Here is a 21,438-nt window from a genome sequence, read left to right as displayed (position 1 = left end):
GGCGACTCGCACATAATTTAAAAAAAAAACGCCGAATAGGAGTACTTGGTCATAATTTTAAGGGTCCAGATCCCACTTTTTTTTTGTGCTTGTTTTTCAGGTCCTATTCGATGGAACCGGTTCACAATATTATTTTTTTTGCGTTTCTTGACGTGTAAACATGAGAAATAGGGTCCCTCGCGTGTCTTGGATGACTCGCACATAATTTTAAAAAAACGCCGAACATGGGTAGTTGGTCATAATTTTAAGGGTCCGGATCCTACTTTTTTTATTTTTTATTTTTGTGCTTGTTTTTCAGGTCCTACTCGATGGAACCGGTTCACGATATTATTTTTTTTTGTGTTCCTTGACGTGCATACAATAGAAGTAGTGCCCCTCGAATGTCTTCGGCGACTCGCACATAATTTTAAAAAAATGTCGAACAGGGGTACTTGGTCATAATTTTAAGGGTCCGGATCCTACTTTTTTTTATTTTTGTGCTTGTTTTTCAAGTCCTATTCGATGGAACTGGTTCAGGTTGTTATTTTTTTTGCGTTCCTTGACGTGCAAACATGATAAATAGGATCCCTCGCACATCTTGGACAACTGGAACATAATTTTAAAAAAATGCCGAATAAGGGTACTTGGTCATAATTTTAAGGGTCCGGATCCTACTTTTTTTGATATTTTTGCTTATTTTTCAGGTCCTATTCGATGGAATCGGTTCATGATATTATTTTTTTTGCGTTTCTTGATGTGCAAACATGAGAAATAGGGTCCCTCGCATGTCTTGGGTGACTCGAACATAATTTTAAAAAAACACCGAACAGGGATACTTGGTCATAATTTTAAGGGTCCGAATCCTGTTTTTATTTTTTATTTTTGTGCTTGTTTTTCAGGTCTTATTCGATGGAACCGCTTCACGATATTATTGTTTTGCGTTCCTTGACGTGCATACAATAGAAGTAGCGCCCTCAAATATTTTCGGCGACTTGCACATAATTTTTAAAAAAAGGCCGAACAAGGGTACTTGATCATAATTTTAAGGGTCCGGATTCCACATTTTTTGATTTTTATGTCTTTTTTTCAGGTCCTATTCGACGATTGGAGCAATGGCAAAGCAGCTTCTCTGCATCTTGTGATGGTGCTGGAAGCGTGCAGAACCAGGACCCATTCCGTGTCCGTTGCCACTGCCTCACATCACGCAGCTTTCGATTCATTGATGACCACAAAGTCATTTTACATTACATTTGCTTGCAAATAATACTCAAATACATGCATGTGTGCTTGCTTGGAGCACCTGACTTAACGTTACTACTTGCACCATTACCAAAGCACTCGTATGTTACCCATTTCCATATTATATAAATATTAAAATTATAAATATTCTATTCAATAAACAAAATATATTTATATTTAATTTAACGTACTATATTTACTTTTGAACTTTTCATTTTAAAATATAAAACTAATTAAAAGTCTTTTATGTCCTATCATATACGTAAATATTAAGCTCAAATAACAAATAATATATAATTCAAGGTTATCTTACCATTTTGCTAGAAGCAATTTTTAATTACTCGACCAAGTGTTCATTTGACATTTGGTTTTCAAATAACGCAAGATTTGTGATCTAACTTTTAACTTTTAAAAATATATATAAAATAAATATATTAATTATTAAGAATAAATTTTTTGTACTGTATAGTTAAGATTATTATACACCTACATGTGTGCTTACTTGAAAGTTGGAACATCTGACCGAACACGACTACTTATAGTTAGTTGATCGAGTACAGACCGATAGATTTCTGTGTTTTATGATGAGTTTAATTGTGTGAAAGAAAAAAAAATTAAGAAGAAATATTTAAATTAAAATAATGTAATGTGTGAAACCCAAACAAACTTTTGAAAAATTTCTCTCATTTCTAACAATTTGAACACAACCAAACCAAGGTTAATGTGGGGGACAATTGTCCCTTCCCTCTCTCCCCTGTCCAAACTTCCATGGTCCTCCCACATGTAACTATGGCATTTTCATGTCCAACAAAGAGGTAGCTAAATCACAGCCCAACCACAACATTTGACGCGAAAATCCAGACACGAAATTGGCTCCTTGTGTGTTAAAGTGTAAACCCAATATATGATTCTTTATCCATATCTAAATGTATCACTATCAATTTCTCCAGTCTAAACATCAATGCCGTTATGCCACTAAGACTGACTTATAAGACGGTTATTACAAAAACATCAGGCAAATATCATGGATCTTGAAAGTATGCAAGAAGTTACACCGTAAATTGCATATGTAAAGTAACAGTACTGAAAATCACTTCCTCTAAAATTTTCTTTTGGATGGGAGGCGATGATGGTGTTGTACAATTAATTAGCAGCATCATGTTATTCTTTAACCTTTTCGTATGCTAAACACTGAAATATGATTTGCATTAAGAGGCCTCGAATGAATCCTCGCTAGCATCCTCTGAATTTGAACTATCAACCATCTTCTCAAGTGCATCTAGACTGCCAGCTTCAGAGATTGTGTGGATTCTGAGTTTGTCAGCATCTTCACTGAGAAAGAAAACCAAGAAAACATTCTTTCTTAGCCATCTTGACATCTCTAATGCGAGCTATATTTACATAAGAATGCGGATAGAGATATCATGTTTGTCAAGAAAGCAAGCATATAGAACATACTCTGTAACTCCGAAGATTTCCTTGACAACTAAGGAGGTATCTCTTGAACAAAACTCTGGCAGCTGGAAACATTATAGGAGAAAAATTTAATCAAGTCATACATTAAACACGTAACAGACAGAATTACAAGTATGGTCATTAAATTCCTTATAAATTAAAGGTGCCCCTATACTCAAGACTATCCATCTAGTGGGGTTTGGGGAGGATGGACGCGGCCTTACTCCCACCAGTGGAGAGGCTGTTTCCAAGACTTGAACCCATGACTTCAAAGTCACAAGGCAACAGTTTACCATTGTGTCCAGACTCACACTCTAATGAACCTTTTTACATTAAAAAAATTGGAAGAAAAAAAATGTATTCAGGCACAAGGCAACAATCTTACCATTGTGTCAAGACTCACCCTCTCATGAGCCTTTTTACATTAAGAAATTGAAAAAAAAAGTATTATAATATCTTAGAGCAGTAAGCAATTACCTACTCCAATGTTAATATATACCAAAGAATTAAATACCAGATTTCTTCCTGAAACCATAAATAAAACCCATAATTAAAGTAGGTGCAACCTTTTGAGTATTTCCCTGATACACATTTTATTACAAGAAAAAAAGGAAACAAAATTTCTTCTGTAATAATGCAACACATTATTTCAGTATTATGGATCCCTAATATTTGTTTATGAAACCCTAGAACCAAAATAAAGGCTACCATATCCAATGGTACCAAAGACATTTAAAAAGTGCTTATTTTATTTACATACAGACACAGACATAGGCGAACAGAATCTGTATCAAAATTGACTGTTTTGTGGTTACTTACCTCGGACAGACAGAAGACCTTTCCAAAAAGTATCCAATGGTACCAAAGACATTTAAAAGTGCTTATTTTATTTACATACACACAGATATAGGCGAGCAGAATCTGTATCAAAATTGACTGTTTTGTGGTTACTTACCTCGGACAGATAGAAGACCTTTCCAAAAAGGGCCTGAACAGCTATTTTTCTCTTAAAACCTTTTTCAGTATAACCTGATTTATCCATCACAATAGGGCCTAAAAATCATTTAAATGCAATCAGAGTCAGAGCATAGAAATAATAAGGTGCTGACATAAAACGGTTCATTTAATTAAATTTGTTAAACAAAAAAAAGAATTGATTTCACACACTGAGTGAAAAAATATTAAAGGGGGAGATCAGTTCTCTTCTCTCTCTTCATCAATACCTGTTCTTTCTGACTCTCAAGTTGCTATTATTAAAAGCATGTAGCTTGAAAAAGCTTTAATATTCAGAAGAAAACAACGGTCATATAACACTCTCAATAAAGTGTTGCAACTTCACACTAAGAGCTACTCCAAGTTTGAAGTTTGAGTCATGCTTACAGAAGTAGAAAGTAAATATATATGAAAAAATCATGTAAAACACGATGCTAAAGCAACTAAAACAACTTACCACAAATATAGGCACATTAAAATAATCTGTAGGGTACTAGTACAACTAGGTAGGGATAAAGAAAGAAAAAGAATGCACAAAAGTCTTTATTATTGCTATGACACTCTGTTGGAAGGATTTCCCCTAGAGGAAAGAATGAGATACAACTCAAGGAACTTCTAGAGCCTTTTTCTCTGTTGAACATACCCTCCAACTGTCAAAACTGATGCCCTTTCGACAAGATTCCTCTCAATTTATCCTCTCCTCTATTGTAACTACCCCCTTTTTCCATATTCCCTATTCAACTAATCACAACAGAGTTGGGTCTCTCGAATTTGGCCCCATAGAACTTCTACTATAGACTATATTGATTGGGGGCATAACAATACTCCCCTCCAAAAGATCCGCCTTGTGCTCAATGTGAAATTCTGGGAATTACTGATATATGATACTGAACAATTCCTAAGAATCATCACAAGTGGGCATTTGCACTTTTCCTGAAGCTTTATTATGGGCGACTAGGACAGATTCAGGGGTGACTTATAATTCCATGTTGTCTATCAATGAAGAGTTTGAACCACTGAGGAAGGGGCAACAGCTCTCTTAAACAATGATGCATGGAAAACTGGGTGAATAGAGCATGCTGTTGGTAGCTATAATTTGTAAGTTAATGCACCCCTTTTTTAATTTGATAAGGGCCATAGTACTGTGGACCCAACTTCTCAAACCTTTTTCTCGCCAAGGTTTACATCCAGTAAGGGTGTAACTTGAGGAGCACCCAATCTCCTTCCTCAAATTGTACTTTGACACTTCTCTTCTCCTTTTGTTAGCTGGACCTTCACATGATCTTGGGCCCTAAATAAATTAGCCCTCAACTCTTCTATGATTGATGCTAGCAGCATCACCCTAAAGACAAGGGTCCCTTCCTATTTATTGCACAATGTACATTTTCTTACTACATTACCTTACTTTTTCCTATTAAAAACTATTCCACTTACACAATATATGAATTCTCTTCAATGAAAAATTGATACTTAGATTCATTGCCAAAAAAGCCAAAGAAAATTCAAATATATTTTCCTCAGTTAATTTATGGCCAGGTCACCTATATATTAGACTTATAGCAGAAAGACCGGAAGGAAATTAAGACATTTAAGAATAGTCATTGTTTAACAATTCTCACATTTAAAAACCATTGAACTAAGCTACTGTGATTGGGTTAGTCGTGAGTGGTTTGGTTAGTTTCTAGTGGCTGGAGGTTACAGGTTCAAATTAACATGCCACCACTGTATACATATTTGAAAAAAACAAAAGCTATTGGAATTTGACATAATGGACCCAAATACTAAACCCTTGCGAACATACAGAACAAGCCAGAGAAAAATATTTGTTTCACAGTTCATCAGAATTTGGATTACTTTTCCTAGACCTTGGCTATAAGATACAATACAACCATGCACTAGGAGTGATCAACTAAGCATCTAGTCCAATGTTCAAAATACATTACCTTTGTCTCGCACAATTCGTCGTGAAATATCATTCAGAATCTCAGCAACTTGTGAATCATTTAATATAGAAGCTTTCCTTAGATGAATTAAATCAGCTACCATGTCAGGATTGAATGGTTTCTCATTCAGAGTATACCTGATATACTTGCGCAATATTTCTTCCAAATCAAAACCTGTCTGAATATGAACATACAATTGTTACTTAAAATCATATGACACATACACAAGCACAAAAAAGTATCAAAGCCAGCAAACAGAAACTGTTTTCCCCGTGAGATTTCCCCAGCAAGCAAATGGAAGGCTAAGAAATATTTCCTGACCAAGACAGATGGTAAGATCCTTTACATGGAAAAACTCCAAACCTAACCGTTAGTCTATGATGTTACCAGGATAAATTATCAGTTGGCATCTTTTTACATTACAAGAACAGCAATTAGGGACAACCAGATGGATCATTGTTCATATTAATTTTGTAAAAGTAAAATATAATAGCAACTGTAATGAAGCATGGATTCAGGGATTATAAGTAATGCTTAATGGAATGTGTACAAGATGACCTTATTCTCAATTTGCTTGAGAGCATCAAGCTTAACTTGATCTCTTCCTTTTTCAAATAAATCATCCAGCGACTTGCATAGCGTGGCATTTTTACTGACCTGGAAATGAAGGGCAAGTCAACAAAGTTTTGATAACATAAATTGTTGGAATAATGAATGAGGGAGGGAGCGACCTGTCTGCGGCGTTTTGCTTTGGGAGAAGAGAATTTCCTGATGGTTTTGACAAAGGCAATGACGAAAGTAAGGCCAGCATATGTGAGAGGAATAGCGAGAATCCAAGGCAAGGAGGTGGGACCCACTCTGGGCCCGGGAATGGCTTGGGTAACGGAGCCCGTGAACTCGACCAGGTCCAAAGCCTTTTCCTGAATCCATGGCAGCTCCTCATCCACTTCCACTTCCACTTCCTTCTCTTTCGACGAAGCTGGTTTGTTGTTGTTGTTGGAATTCCAAATGTTGTTTGAGTTTGACGCCGCCGCCGCCGCCGCCGCCAAACAAGTTGAGGTTGAAGAAAACAACAACAGTGGTTGTTGTCTTGGAGTCACAACAGCCGGGAATGACAAATGTGTGCAGTTCGTTGAGTGAAAAGGGATTACAGAAAGCTTTCTAGGAGGAGGGAGAAACTGAGAAGCAAGAGAACAAGAAGAAGAAGAAGTAGAAGCCATTATTGTCTCTGCTGCCTCTTCCCCAAGGCTCAAAGCTCAATCCTCTTTCTGCCTTCGGCTATTAGGTTGCTTCCGCTGTTTTGCCCAGTTAGGCTGCCCTTTAGTTTTAATTAATTATCTTTTTGGAGATTTTATTACCTTAATTTTATTGCTCTATTCAGGTTTTTATACTTTTAAATTATAATTTTAGTCATTATATTTTTAAAAAAATATTTAATCGTCAACTGTATCAATTTTATTAATGTATTATTATAAAAAAATAAGGTTTTTTTTAAGTAAACAAAAAGGTTTTGTTAAGTAAACAAACATCATGTTATAACACTGCATTCATTTATTTTTTGAAATGTAACCGGATTTTTTTATTTAATTTTTTAATTCATAAAAATGTATAGTTAAACTAATTCAAGTTATTATAAGTATATATTTTGATTTAAAGTAAGGTAATTACAATCAGTATATATAAATATGTTTTAATTAAAGTATTTAAAAATATTTTAAATAAAGGAAATTTATAAAAATAATAAAGACGATATATAACATACAAAAATGACTCAGAGACTAAAACCTAGAGTCTCAGGATTTTGATTTTCTCAATTTGAAGGATCTCATAGCTTGTTCACTTAGTTTAATGTAGTTTTTCTAGGGTTGTATTCCCCCTCCTAAGCATAAAAAAGTGTGGACAATTATAATGATTAATTTAACCATTATTTTATATAAATTTAATTAACAAAAAATAAATGTATAAATAAATAATATTTTAACTTAATTCACATCAATCCAAATTAAAATGATTCATATATCTTATAGAAAAAATGGTTTATATAAAAATAATATCACAATTATGTAAGTTAAATGATTGACTAAAGTTGATACTGGTACATGATCTTCAATCTTATTGGAGAGATTTAGTTCTCAAGAGAAAATAAACCCCCTTAGTGACTCCTAAATAAGATTTTTCAGCTCGTGGCAGGGTATCACAACATCCTCTACCAATGGATTGAGAGAATTAGTGTGCATAACCCCGGGCTCTTAAGCTCGGGTTTCTTTAAATAATAACAACTTCTTTCATTCTTGAAATATTCATATTCCATTTATAGATTTTTTAGTGGATAAATCAATATCAACTATTCTATGTCATTCAAATCTGCTATAATAATAAACCTTCACCCTGCCCTTCCCAAAAAAGAAGATGAAATCTACTTTGTTGGGTCTCGACAGAAAATTATGGTTAAATTAGATAAAGAATATAAAATAATAATCACATCCTCTTCAAATATATATATATATATATATATATATATATATATATATATATATATATATATATATATATATATCATTCAATTACAAATTATGTGATAAATTTATTAAATTTTATCTTAAAAGTTACACCAATGATAATGTCTGATTAATTAATAGTGTGTATAATATATTATCTCCTTCTCATAAATTTTAATAAATTTTAATGTTTTAATTTTTTATTCTTTTCTAAAATAATTGATGTTTTAAAATTTTAAAATTTAATTAATATTTTTCTCTCAAATATATCCGTATTTAATGTTCACTACTAGTGATGTCGATATCAAATATTAAGGTACTAGTATTACATAAAAAAAATATCTAAATATAATAATTTTTACATTCATTAAATATTTCTTAATCCATTTGTAATAATCTTAAACATCAATAGATATGATTAAGATGTAATTTTTTATACATTAACCGTGAATAGTTAAGAAATTATTTAACATGCCTTTCAAAAAAAATTAAATTATTTAACATATGTTTCATCAAGGAAGTAATTAGATACTAGTATATGATTATATATATGATCAGCCGTGATATGTCTTAAATCTATTTATATCAGAATAGTGGTTAGAACTTGGGATAAAACCCCTGCTCCAAGATAAATAAGTTTAAGGCATGTCACTGCTAACTATATACTGGAATGTTGTTTTAATTATATACTAGTATCTATCTAATTACTTCCAATTGACAGCTTGTAGCCGAAACCAAATTTCGCAATTCCTTAATAAAACGTTCAATACAATGTAATCAAGTATATTCCTCACGAGTCATGACCCAGAAGACAACAAAAAAGTGCAGAATTGTAGCAATGGCTTATACTGGAACTTAATTGTTTTACTTCCCGTGCTCACTCCTGAATCCTGATTGTAAGGCCATCATTGCTTGGGAAAGCTTAAAAATCTTCACCTAGGTTTCAATTATGAGCCACAAAACTGACTCAGTAATATCACTCTCAGTGATCCAAGGTTAAAATCCACAGCCTTGGTGCAACAATGAGTCATTAGTTGCCAAAGCTGAATCCAAATTGACACTATTCAAAATTCAAATTACAACATTTGATTGCCATATTCGCAAAATTAACCAGGTTTTCTGATGAAGCTGTCAGACTACTGTCCACTACACGCAAAATAAAAATCTCATCATCAAACTGGGAAAACACCACATAGATAAGCCATTAGCTAACCCTGGCTGCAACATCTCCTCGTTGACAAACTTCCCATGAATAATCATTTATTATCTTGTACTCTCCAATCTAGAAACTGGATTACCAAGATTTTCTATGACTGGGACTACTTGCACTAGTACATTTAACTAGAGTTTCCTTATTCTTTTTTATCTTGTGTCCAATAGAATATAACAAGAATGCTTGCTACTCAATATATTATAACTGGAAGTCGAATGAAAATTTAATTAATGAAGACAAATGAAGCAACAGGAATTTTATTTTCTCACTGAAATTGAAATGAAATGCAAAGTAGAACCCAAGTGCTTTAAAAGTTAAAACATAAATAACAAGAAGAATAAACAAAACAACTTTTTAGTTTTTAGTGCTATTGAACATAGACAAGACTTAGCATTGCTATTTGAATGCTTCATAGCTACTTCAAGAGTCCACAAGACGATCCATTACCAATTTCATAACTCTAGGAGCATCAACTGTCACAGCTACCTTTACGGTTGGCTTATTGGACCATTCATTCATTTCAGCAAACCTGGTTTATTAGAAACAGAGATAAGGTAAACACGTGAGGAGATACAACGAATGGACTGCAAAAGTTGACAATGAGTTTGTAATACAAGGTGAAGAAAAGAAATTATTACAGAAGAGGTTTGTGTGTAACTCCATTTCATAAATCATCCATTACATTGGTCTTTACATTGTTGAAAGTCATTAATAAAAAAGACCCTTTACTGGGTCCTCCAAAGATTACCATGCCACCACATTATTTCTTTAAAAATTTTGTCACTAATTTATTCCCTAAAAAATCTAAAACACCACAAAGTTCATCCTTATGAAGACTTAATTGGTGACACAGTACTAATTTGGTATATTATGTATATTTGAAGGGTTGATTTGGTGACGAAAGTCTTTGGATGACTTATATGGTGACAGCTTAACCTTTGGAGGATCAAGTAAAGGGTCCACTAAAAAAATTGGAGTAAAAAGGGAAAGGTAAGGAAAACATGTGTATTAACAACAATGTTTTACACCTTTTTTTGGCAAAAAAGGAAGAGAGAAGAGAAAAGGTGAATTTCTTTCTTCCCTTTACTAAAAAAGAAATGTGTAGACAAGAAGTGTAGGAAATGAGGTGTTAGAATAAGAAGGTTGTATATATTAATTAAAAGGTGAATTTATAGTACAAGTGATGCATTAATAGTATAAACATTAACACTTGCTCATGTATCTTGATATGACAAGTATAAGGGGTCACTAAAAATAACTACTTAATCTTATAAAAAATTTTAATAGATAAAAAATTTCCAGCAATCCTCAACCCATGTGCTACACGAAACAAATCAAAGACAAATTAGATTATATGGGAAAAAGAAATCTTGACTGATGATACTTTGGATGAGATTTTCACCATTTTTGGACCAAAAAGCTGTACTGGTCTCTGGTCTTAGACACTCACATGCCCCAAGTTCCCTTGACCTTAGTTCATTGAAGTAGCTTAAATTTTTTGGATATCAAAAGCATAATATTAAGTGCATAAATGTAACAAATTAGAAACAAGAATGGAAATGCTAATACTGTAAGGTCCAAAACCCTTGTGAATAAAAGGTTTTGAATTATGTTAGGAAGATTAACAAACTATATTGAAGATGTTATTATTTTGCTGTCACAGCATGTTTTGACTTGGTCTTGTGAGTTTATGTTAAGCTTTGAAGTGCAGATCCTTGGATTGAAATGATAAGGATCAAGAGTAAACTGATAAGTACCAGATGGAGTAGAAGTGCTTGATCATCAACATGAGAAGACTTCTACTGAAAACTAAGAATAGAAGCTCAAAAAGGTAGTGCTAAAAGCTCAACAGAATCCTGGTGATAGATAATGAGAAGAGAACACAGAGGGAGTAGAAGTGCAAGGCTTCAGCATAATAGGGAAATTCATTTCTGCACTATTTTGTTTCTTTTGAGAAAAAAATTCAGGACACAATACAATCTAATACTATCTTAAATTTTGAATGATTTTAAAATGATTAGAACTATCAACAAAGTCAGCATTAGCAAGCAGACAAATACTGATAACTTAAATTAGACTTAATTCTCTAGGGACTCTCCCCATTTGCTAGGGCTTTCTACCTTTTTTGTTTGTTGTAGAATATTGTGATTCCCCTTGTAATGCCACTTGTTTGGACTCTGGCAATACCCTCTATGCAAGTCACAAGTTTTGGATCAACAGCTGCAAGAACCACAGTTGGGTCATGAAGGTAAACCCCTGTACAAAAAGTAAATATAATTAGTAATTTAGATTATTAGGTCTCTACCAATTCTTTAATGCACTATGAACACAAACCTTTGATATTGTATGCCTCCTGATGGTAAGAGAAATATACATCCAAGATTTTGTTCAAGTATTGCGCAAATTTTCCATTTGAGCTTGCCAATTTTTCTCGATCAGATTCTAGTCATTTTGTAATAGATGAGTAAACCAGAACAGTGGTGAGTCTGGTGTCAGAAAGTTAAATGACATACACCAAAATTAAAATAGAATCATGCTCATGCTGTTTAACTGATGACAACTACTCATCTCATCAAATACTAAAAGAGTGTAAATATGAGACACAACAGCAAATTTCAGAGTGGGTTTCCGAAGACCATGGTTTCTAAATTATGGATGGATATCATTCAAGAACCCTTCATCAAACAGTTTAAACTTTGGGAGAGTAGGTCATTGATGATTATCAGTGAAAAAAAAAATTATTGAAGTTAGTCGCAGTTTTTGAACTGTCTTTCTCAATCCAAAATACAGACCGAGATATTTCTCTGCCTTTGGCATGTGTCAGCATTAAAAAAAAAGCATCAACCAATAGTTCCTATTGTGTATAACATGAAAAAAGAATGGACGGTGCCTAACCTCTATAAATAAGTATAAAATCAAGAGTCCTATAAGACGTGCAAATTAATTGATTATTACACCTTACAAAAGAAACTTATTAATAGATAGATTCAGGATAATCACATGTTTTTTCTATAGAAAAAAATTCTCATCTCCCCTCACCATTTAGCAATCTATTGCACTATTTATCCAGACTATGGGTTCAGTTGAGCTGAAAACTTTCTATTAGAAATTTGTTAAATAAAGAACTACAAACATACCCATAAAATGTTGCTAAACTAACTGCATAAATTCTGAAATAAAAATAAATAAAATTACCATATCCGTTAAAGAAATAGTAAACCATACAAGATCTATCAAAGGAAAGTTACCCATTTAAGACAAAATTGTTAGAATTTATGTCTCATGTGAGAGGCATGTGACTTATGTAGAGACTAATAAGTAAATAATTAACGATTAAGGACTAAATTATAATTGGGCTTAATAGGAGAAGTTTTTAGGGTTGACTGCTACTTGATGGGAGTAGTGGTTATAAAAGGGGCTTAATACCCACTAACGTGAAATAAGGTCCCCTTCCTGACCAGAAAAGTGTTCTCTCTCACTCATAGCCATCACTAACGGAGAGAGACAGAAAAGAAAGGCCAAAAGAAGTGAAATCTTATTTCTCTCATCTTTCAAGGAAATCAAAATGCACCGGAGAGAAGTTCCTATGGAGAAAGGTACAAGTCTTCCAATGGAGAAAAGTACACATCATTATCTATTGTTGTTTATTGATTGTTTGTGAGAACCATATGTTTCAAGATCCTGTTGTTTCCTATCATTGATAGTCTAGGAAACCCCTTAAGAATTTTTACATGTGGTATCAGAGCATGTGTTATGAAATTTATGATTCTCCAAGAATGATTTAATTTCTCTCAATTATGTATGAACCCTAATTATGAAATTTAGGGATAATTTAATTTCTCTCAATTATGTATGAACCCTAATTATGAAATTTAGGGATAATTTAATTTCTTCCAATTATGCATAAATCCTAATTATGAAATTTAGGAATTTTATTTTCCGTTGCATGTATTGTTTTATTGGCAATATTTTGTTATTGTTGAATACCAATTTTTGGAGAAAGATTATTTGAAAACTTATGATTATCGGAGAGAAAGCTACACGACATGTATATATTAAATTTGGAGAAAGTTTTTCCTTCTAATGGTGAAAGAAAGGAAGCGTGCCATTAACGTAAAGATTCAATTCCAATTTTGAAAAGCTGAGTAGGTAGGTTTGTTGTAGGGAAGAATATGAAATTTTGGAAATTGCTATTTGCAACCTTATGTTTCCTATTTCCAATCCCACTTGATCCTTTTTTTTCGAAGAATTATTGTTGAAGGTGATTAAAGGATTGAAAGTTTATATTATGTAATTAAATTAATGTGAATGTTTTGCAATTATTGGTAGCAGTAAATATATGTATATGCTACATATTTGCTTGAACGTGTTTGAATGCAAAAACACAAATAAATGCAAATATTATTTTATGGCCTGGAATGAAATTAATAGAATGATTATGAATTGTTAATAGCAATAAGTATGTGCAGACCATACATATTTGGTTGGAATTAAATGTATGTTGAATTTGTTAGTCACTAAAGTGGCCAAATTTGTAAGGTTATTTAATTCTAAATTAATGATTATTTCAATTATACTTGGTTGGAATTAAATGTATGTTGAATTTGTTAGTCACCAAAGTGACCAAATTTGTAAGGTTATTTAATTCCAACTTAATGATTATTCCAATTACTCATAGAATAATGGATGCTAAATTATATGATTATTGGTTTATGGGTAATTGAAATTCATTGTTATAAGGCATTTATGGATCACCCAAAGGTTGATTAGTTGTTCTTATAATTAATGAATATAATTGTAGGCAATTTATGTGTATCATTAGTTTTATTTATATGCCCAAAGGAAATAGATATTACTAATTGGTGCATATTTAATTGTCAAATAATGTTAAAATTTTATTAGCATCATTATGTTTGTATGTTGTGTGTTGGTGTATCACCCAAAGGAGAACATCAATATACATTAACCATTATCTGAATGAATCATATGTATGACATGTATTTTATGTCTCAAAACACTTATGTGAACTTTATTATGTAATACATGTTTTGAATTCATTGGATTCTTATGTATCATCTGAGCCAATTTTAATGGGCTTAACTTCTCTGACTGAAATGAGCAAGTCCAATTTCACCTTAGTGTTTTGGATCATGATCTTGCTATGTTGGAAGAGAAGTTTGTTACTTTTATTGATGCTAGTAGCAATGAAGAGAAAGTCCATTATAAAACTTGGGAAAGATCTAACAGACTCAGCCTAATGTTGATGAGAATGACTGTTGCAAACAGTATTAAGACAACTTTCCCTATAATCGAAAGTGCTAAAAAGTTTATGTGATTAGTGGGAGAGTGCTCTCAAACAGCTGATAAGTCTGTTGCTGGGACATTAATGAGTACATTGACCACCATGAAGTTTGATGGTTCACGTACTATGTATGAACATGTCATTGAGATGACAAACATTGCAGCAAGACTTAAGACCTTGGGAATATAATGGCTGTGAATGAGAACTTTCTTGTTCAGTTTGTTCTAAACTCATTATCGTCTGAGCTTGGCCCGTTCTAAATGAACTATAATACCATGAAAGATAAATGGAATGTGCATGGATTGCACAGTATGTTAGTTCAGGAAAAAAATAAGGCTTAAGAATCAAGGAAGTCACTCAGTTCATTATGTAAGCCACCAAGGAAATCAAGGAGCTTGAAAAGAAATTTATGAAGAAGCATGATAAAGGCAAAGGGTCATTAAAGAACAATGATGACTCTTTGCAAATCCAAAGGAAGGTATCAAAGGGAAATAATTGTTAATTTTGTAGGAAATCCGAACATTTCCAGAAGGATTACCTAAAGTGCAAGTCTTGGTTCGAAAAGAAAAGTGAGCTTAATGCTCGTGTATGTTTTGAATCAAACTTAACTAAAGTTTTCCATGATACATGATGGATTAATTCTGGATGTATGACTCATGTTTCTAACATTATGCAGAGATTCCTTACAATCCAAACCATAAGCTCAAATGAGAAGTTCATTTTCATGGGGAATAGAGTGAAACTCCAGTGTAAGCAGTCGAGACTTATTGCGTAAAACTCGACACTGGACATCATTTAGATTTACTGGAAACTCTTTATGTACCTAGTTTATCTAGTAATTTAGTTTCATTATCTAAACTTGATGTTACTGGATACTCTTTTAATTTGGTAATGAATGTTTCAATTTATTTAAGCATAATCATCTCATTGGTACTGGTATTCTTGTGATGGTTTATATAAATTGGAAATAAACAGTTTGTATGCTGAAACTGTTTTAACTCTGCATCATAATGTTGGCACTAAACATAGTTTAGTGAATGAACAATCTGCTTTCTTGTGGCATAAACGTTTAGGTCACATTTCTAGAGAAAGGATGGAAAGATTAATAAAAAATGAAATTCTTCCTTATCTAGATTTTACGGATCTAAATATTTGTGTGGGTTGTATTAAAGGAAAACAAACAAAACATACAAAGAAAGGAGTTGCAAGAAGCACTCAGCTTCTTGAAATTGTGCATACTGATATTTGTGGACCTTTTGATGTTAGTTCTTTCGGAAAGGAATGATACTTTATCACCATTTTTTATGATTATTCACGTTACAGTTATGTCTACTTACTGCCCGAGATTTCTTAGGCAATGGATGCCTTAGAAATTTACTACAATGAAGTAAAAGGGCAATTAGACATAAGTGTGAAAATTATTAGATATGATAGAGGTGATGAGTATTACGGAAGATATGATGAAACTGGGCAACACCCAGGTCCATTTGCTAAGCTTGTTCAGAAACGTGCATTTGTGTGCAATACACAATTCCCGGTACACCACAACAAAATGGTGTATCAGAAAGGCGGAATAGAACTTTAATGGATATGGTTAGGAGTATGTTAATCAATTAGACTTTATCCGTATCCTTGTGGATGTATACCTTGAAAACTGCCATGTAGTTGTTGAACAGGGTTCCTAGTAAGGTAGTTCCAAAGACACCTTTTGAACTGTGGACAAATAGGATACCTAGTATAAGGCACCTGCATGTTTGGGGTTGTCAGGCAGAAATAAGGATTTATAATCCGCAAGAAAGAAAATTGGATGCAAGAACAATCAGTGGATATTTCATTGGTTATCCAGAAAAGTTAAAAGGGTATATGTTTTATTGTTCTAATCATAGTATGAGAATTGTCAAAACTGGAAATGCAAGGTTCATTGGAAATGATGAAATCAGTGGGAGTACAGTTCCACGAGAAATGAAAATTAAAGAAGTTAGAGTGTAAGTCCTTTTAGCTTATGCCTCTAATAGTAAGGTGATTGCTCCTTCAGTTATTGCTACAAAATTAATGAAGAGGAGCAACATAATAATGAACCCATGATGCATAATGAACTTATTATGGAAGAACCACAAGAAGTAGCATTAAAGAGGTCTCAAAGAGAAAGGAGACCAGCTATTTCGAATGATTATGTGGTATACCTACATGAAATAGAAACAAACTTAAGCATTAATGATAATGATCCAGTTTTGTTTTCACAAGCTATAAGTTGTGATAATTCTGAGAAGTGGTTAAATGTCATGAAAGAAGAGATAAATTCCATAGAACATAATAGAGTTTGGGACCTTGTAGGATTACCAAAGGGTTGTAAGAGAGTTGGTTGTAAGTGGGTCTTCAAGACTAAATGTGACTCTCATGGCAACCTTGAACGTTACAAGGTTAGATTTGTTGCTAAGGAATTTACTCAGAAAGATGACATTGATTATAAAGAGACATTTTACCGGTCTCACGAAAGGATTCTTTCAGGATTATTATGGCATTAGTAGCCCATTATGACTTGGAGCTACATCAGATGGATGTGAAAACTGTCTTTCTTAATGGAGATTTAGAGAAGAATGTTTGTATGGACCAACCAATGGGGTTCTCAATTGAAGGAAAGGAACACATAGTGTGCAAACTAAAGAAATCAATATACAGTCTTAATGTAAGTTTCCCGCTAATGGTATTTGAGGTTTAATGATGCCATTGTTTCCTTTAAATTTAAGGCAAATACTGTTTATCAGTGCATGTATGAAGGTAAGTGGGAGTAAGGTTATTTTTCTAATTCTGTATATTGGTGATATCTTGCTTGCAACTAACGATCTTGGTCTTCTTCATGAGACTAAGAAATTTCTCTCTAGAAACTTTGAAGTGAAAGATATGGGTGAGGTAAGCTATGTGATAGGGATAGAAATATTCCATAATAGATCACAAGGATTGTCAGACTTATCTCAGAAAGTATATATATCGATAAAGTACTAGAGAGATTCAAGATGGAAAGGTGTTTAACATCACCTATTCTAATTTAGAAGGGAGACAAATTTAGTCTCGCAGAATGTCCTAGAAATGATATGGAACGAAAATAAATGAAAGTTATTTTGTATGCATCAGTTGTTGTTGCATCTGAAAGCTGAATTTGTAGTATATTTTGAGGCTACAGTTCAGATTAATTGGTTGCAGAACTTTATTTCAGGGCTTGGAATTGTCGACAGTATTGTTAGGCCGTTGAAAATGTATTGTGATAACTCTGCAACAATATTTTTTGTAAGAACGACAAGTACTCTAAGGGTGCTAAGCATATAAAATTGAGGTACTTTATCGTGAAGGAAGAAGTTCAGAAACAAAGAGTGTCAATAGAACATATTAGCACAAACCTTATGATAGTTGACCCTTTGAATAAGGGATTATTGCCCAAGACATTATAGAACATGTTGAAAGTATGGGCATTATTTTTATTGATGATCATTAAGTGTAATTTACCTTATGTAATTTTGCTGACACTCTGAGCTCAATTATGATATGTTTCTGATTACCTGTTCTCTATGTTTGCATGCATGTTTGTGTTAGAGTAATGTTAACAGGTTTTGTCTTGAATGAAGACATTATGTTGGACCAATTATGTACTCCTAACTAATGATCACATTAAGGAGAAGACTAATTTGTAGTACATGGAAGGGACTATGTCGATTAGATGATGTACAACCGCCATGACTCAAATTGGTTCCTATTCTTAATCATGAAATTATGATGTACCCAATGTATAGAACAATTTAGTCAATTTTAATGCGCATTATGTTAGTTAATCTATTTATTTATTTAGTCCATAATGTTTATTAATGTCACATGAGCCAAGTGGGAGAATGTTAGAATTTATGTCTCATGTGAGAGGCATGTGACTTATGTAGGGACTAATAAGTAAATAATTAACGATTAAGGACTAAATTATAATTGGGCTTAATAGGAGAAGTTTTTAGGGTTGACTACTACTTGATGAGAGTAGTGGTTATAAAAGGGGCTTAATATCCACTAACGTGAAATAAGGTCCCCTTCCTGACCAGAAAAATGTTTTCTCTCACTCATAACCATCACTAACGGAGAGAGGCAGAAAAGAAAGGCCAAAGGAAGTGAAATCTTATTTCTCTCATCTTTCAAGGAAATCAAAATGCACCGGAGAGAAGTTCCTATGGAGAAAGGTACAAGTCTTCCTATGGAGAAAGGTACACATCATTGTTGTTTATTGATTGTTTGTGAGAACCATAGGTTTCAAGATCCTGTTGTTTCCTATCATTGATAGTCTAGGAAATCCCTTAAGAATTTTTACAAAAATGACTAAAGTATAGCAAAGGAGCACAAAGGAATTTGTCAAAAGGGGTACCTGTCAGTACAACTTGGTGGGTAACATTTATCCCCACTGCAAGTACATCTGCCCCACTTGTAAATACAACATCTGCAGCATCTGGATCACCAAATGTCTGGAACAAATCCAACCGAAGAGTTAGACAGATTGACTTGTGGATGATACAATATTTTTATGGAAGTTATATTAAGAATTTGAATACAGGATTGAAATACTCACGTTGGCTTCAGCAGCGGGATTCACATTGCCATTTACTGCAAAAGCACCACCAAGAAGAACAATCTGCCCAATGTTGTTAGCAAATTCTGGATCCAGCTGTATAGCCTGCAAAAATATTTTATTGTCATAATGAAAACAGTATGAAGCTTAACATGAAAATGCCTTATTGCGATATAGTACATATATCATACCAAAGCAATATTTGTAAGCGGGCCCAATGCGACCACAGTGACTTTGCCAGGGTTAACTTTTGCTTGATGAACCAAAAAAGAAGCAGCTGATTCTTCAATGGGCTTCCCCTTTGGTGGAGGAAAATTTTGGTTGCCTAGTCCATCTGCACCATGGACAAAATCTGCAATACGAAGTTTTGTTCCATTCTGCATAGAGAAACAAGAATTACAATAATTAGTGGAGTCAAGCGCAATGAAATACTGTAGAAGCAGAACTTTTAATTTCATACTGGAAATACTGTGCAACTTTTTTCAGTGAGAAGATCAACTACAATGCACTCGAAAGAAATAAACAGATTTGAACTGACAGCAAAAATAGATTAATTATCTAGATTAAAAATAAAAAGTGGTGAAATTTTGTGATATTTAGGATGAAATGAGAAAAATAACATGTTGGCTCTAAGAAATTATTATGCGTTTGTGGCTCACTGAAAATTCAAGTGTGCTGACAATGTAATACAAATAGTGTGAAGTATCCTGACTATATGATTATTGTATAAGCATTCAATTGAAGATTAAGTATACTGATTAGTTCTAAATGCTCATATAATTAACATTCATAGCAATTTCCAACACAAAATAAAAAAATAAATAAAGGGAACAGAGGAAGGTACGACAGACTTACAGTTAAAGTCACATGAGATCCTTCTGCCACTGGTATATCCGTTCTCCCAGCAACCTCCAACTGCATATGCAAGTAAAGTAGGAGGCTTTTATCATTAATAAATCAATAGATCCTTTTGGGAAACAGTCTCGATAATTTTACCAAATGCAAGGCATTTCTGGTTGCCAGAGTGGTGTACACATTTCCAAAGATGGTTGTGAGTCCAATAACTTCAACTTCGGGTGATTGTAGAGCAAGGAATATTGCCATAGCATCATCTAAAGAAACCAATTGCAATTCTTAGTGAAACAAGGAATTGGAAAAATCAAGCAGACAAAGTGTCAAATTGATAAAATAAAAATAAAAATCAGTGAAAGTTTGTTTTGAGAGTAAAAGCAAAGAAACAGAAACTTATGACTTCTGACTGATTTGGATTGCCATATGAAAAACAAATAAAAATTGAAAGCCAGACAGATATGCATGTTACCAATGCCAGGGTCGGTATCAATTATGATCTTCTTAGGTTCCGTATCGGCTGCCATATTTACAAGAGAGAAATGACTTACGACCACTTCTTTCCGAACCAAATCAGAATTAGAATTGATGTTGCTATTAGAGTGGAGAATACGAAGACATCTAAATTGGCCTTTTTTTTTCTTACCATTTGTCTATTGATTCTAATTAAATTAATTATTTAACACGGACTCCACATGCGGTGAATAAGCATCATGTTCATTTGTTTTTTTGTCTTATAATTTATTATATAATAATATATCTTATACTGCAACGAGGAATCAACACGATATTTAAAACCATGACTAAGTAACCTTTCGTAGTATCCAACATCATTTTCAAGGAGAGTTTCTTGAAGTGATTTTTTTTTCATTGGAGCAAATCTATTTGATAAAAGAAAATTTTTTAAAAATAAGATTTATATCTTTTACAAGAAATTATTTCCTAATAATAAAAAATAATATTTATTTGACACATAATAATACCATAATCAAGTAAATAAAAATATAAAAATATGAGTTTCTTAAAATTTTTTAAAGTTTTTTATCATTAAAATAAAATTGTGTATAAATTTATTATAATGATTCTGTCCAAAAAAAAAAAGTATATTAGAGATGCTGTTAGGAATTTTGTAACTGAAACTCAAGGGGGAATTGTGCTGACACTTTGCCCTTTATACTTTTCAAATTAACATATATAAACTGGTATGAGCAAATATTCAAATATTTTGCATGTCTTTAGTGTTTTTTTTTTTTCAGCCAAAAAGAATAAACATATATAAACCGGCATGAGAAAATACCAGAAGAGAGAACAGACATAAATGAAAGGGAAACCTACTTTAGTCAATATTAACAACAACTGTAAATAATGAG

General features: G+C 33.0%; 2 protein-coding genes across 3 annotated transcripts; both read right to left on the bottom strand.

Moving 5' to 3' along the window:
• Nucleotides 1–2,102: 2,102 nt before the first annotated feature.
• LOC114403827 lies at nucleotides 2,103–6,927 on the bottom strand. Of its 2 annotated transcripts, XM_028367009.1 has the most exons (6): nucleotides 6,341–6,926; nucleotides 6,168–6,266; nucleotides 5,610–5,787; nucleotides 3,629–3,726; nucleotides 2,677–2,738; nucleotides 2,103–2,550 (listed from the first exon to the last, which is right to left on the bottom strand). In XM_028367009.1, the coding sequence occupies exons 1-6, from the start codon at nucleotides 6,827–6,829 to the stop codon at nucleotides 2,427–2,429; spliced, it is 1,050 nt and encodes a 349-aa protein (XP_028222810.1). In that variant the 5' UTR covers nucleotides 6,830–6,926; the 3' UTR covers nucleotides 2,103–2,426. The 2 variants fall into 2 exon arrangements, with proteins under 2 accessions (XP_028222810.1, XP_028222811.1); XM_028367010.1 differs by lacking the exon at nucleotides 6,168–6,266 and having other exon boundaries at nucleotides 6,341–6,927.
• Nucleotides 6,928–9,551: 2,624 nt separating this feature from the next.
• Nucleotides 9,552–20,725, bottom strand: LOC114402320 (probable uridine nucleosidase 2). The gene is made up of 9 exons (XM_028364839.1): nucleotides 20,541–20,725; nucleotides 20,216–20,331; nucleotides 20,075–20,134; nucleotides 19,411–19,596; nucleotides 19,220–19,324; nucleotides 19,019–19,115; nucleotides 11,655–11,762; nucleotides 11,441–11,576; nucleotides 9,552–9,849 (listed from the first exon to the last, which is right to left on the bottom strand). Exons 1-9 carry the CDS (start codon nucleotides 20,593–20,595, stop codon nucleotides 9,741–9,743), a joined length of 972 nt encoding a protein of 323 aa, XP_028220640.1. The 5' UTR covers nucleotides 20,596–20,725; the 3' UTR covers nucleotides 9,552–9,740.
• Nucleotides 20,726–21,438: the final 713 nt, after the last annotated feature.

This window comes from Glycine soja, chromosome 20, assembly GCF_004193775.1.
Source record: "Glycine soja cultivar W05 chromosome 20, ASM419377v2, whole genome shotgun sequence".
Taxonomy (NCBI): Eukaryota; Viridiplantae; Streptophyta; class Magnoliopsida; order Fabales; family Fabaceae; genus Glycine; species Glycine soja.
This window is presented reverse-complemented; position numbering and strand designations above follow the sequence as displayed.

Excerpts from the sequence above, each read along its gene's own strand:
- LOC114403827 (XM_028367009.1), bottom strand. The coding sequence starts at position 6,829 with ATGGCTTCTACTTCTTCTTCTTCTTGTTCTCTTGCTTCTCAGTTTCTC. Across the intron at positions 6,267-6,340 it reads AAGCAAAACGCCGCAGACAG|GTCAGTAAAAATGCCACGCT; the intron begins GTCGCTCCCTCC and ends CTTCATTTCCAG. Across the intron at positions 2,739-3,628 it reads AGGTCTTCTATCTGTCCGAG|CTGCCAGAGTTTTGTTCAAG; the intron begins GTAAGTAACCAC and ends TAATGTTTCCAG.
- LOC114402320 (XM_028364839.1), bottom strand. The coding sequence starts at position 20,595 with ATGGCAGCCGATACGGAACCTAAGAAGATCATAATTGATACCGACCCT. Across the intron at positions 20,135-20,215 it reads CCAGAAATGCCTTGCATTTG|TTGGAGGTTGCTGGGAGAAC; the intron begins GTAAAATTATCG and ends TTGCATATGCAG. Across the intron at positions 11,577-11,654 it reads GGAGGCATACAATATCAAAG|GGGTTTACCTTCATGACCCA; the intron begins GTTTGTGTTCAT and ends CTTTTTGTACAG.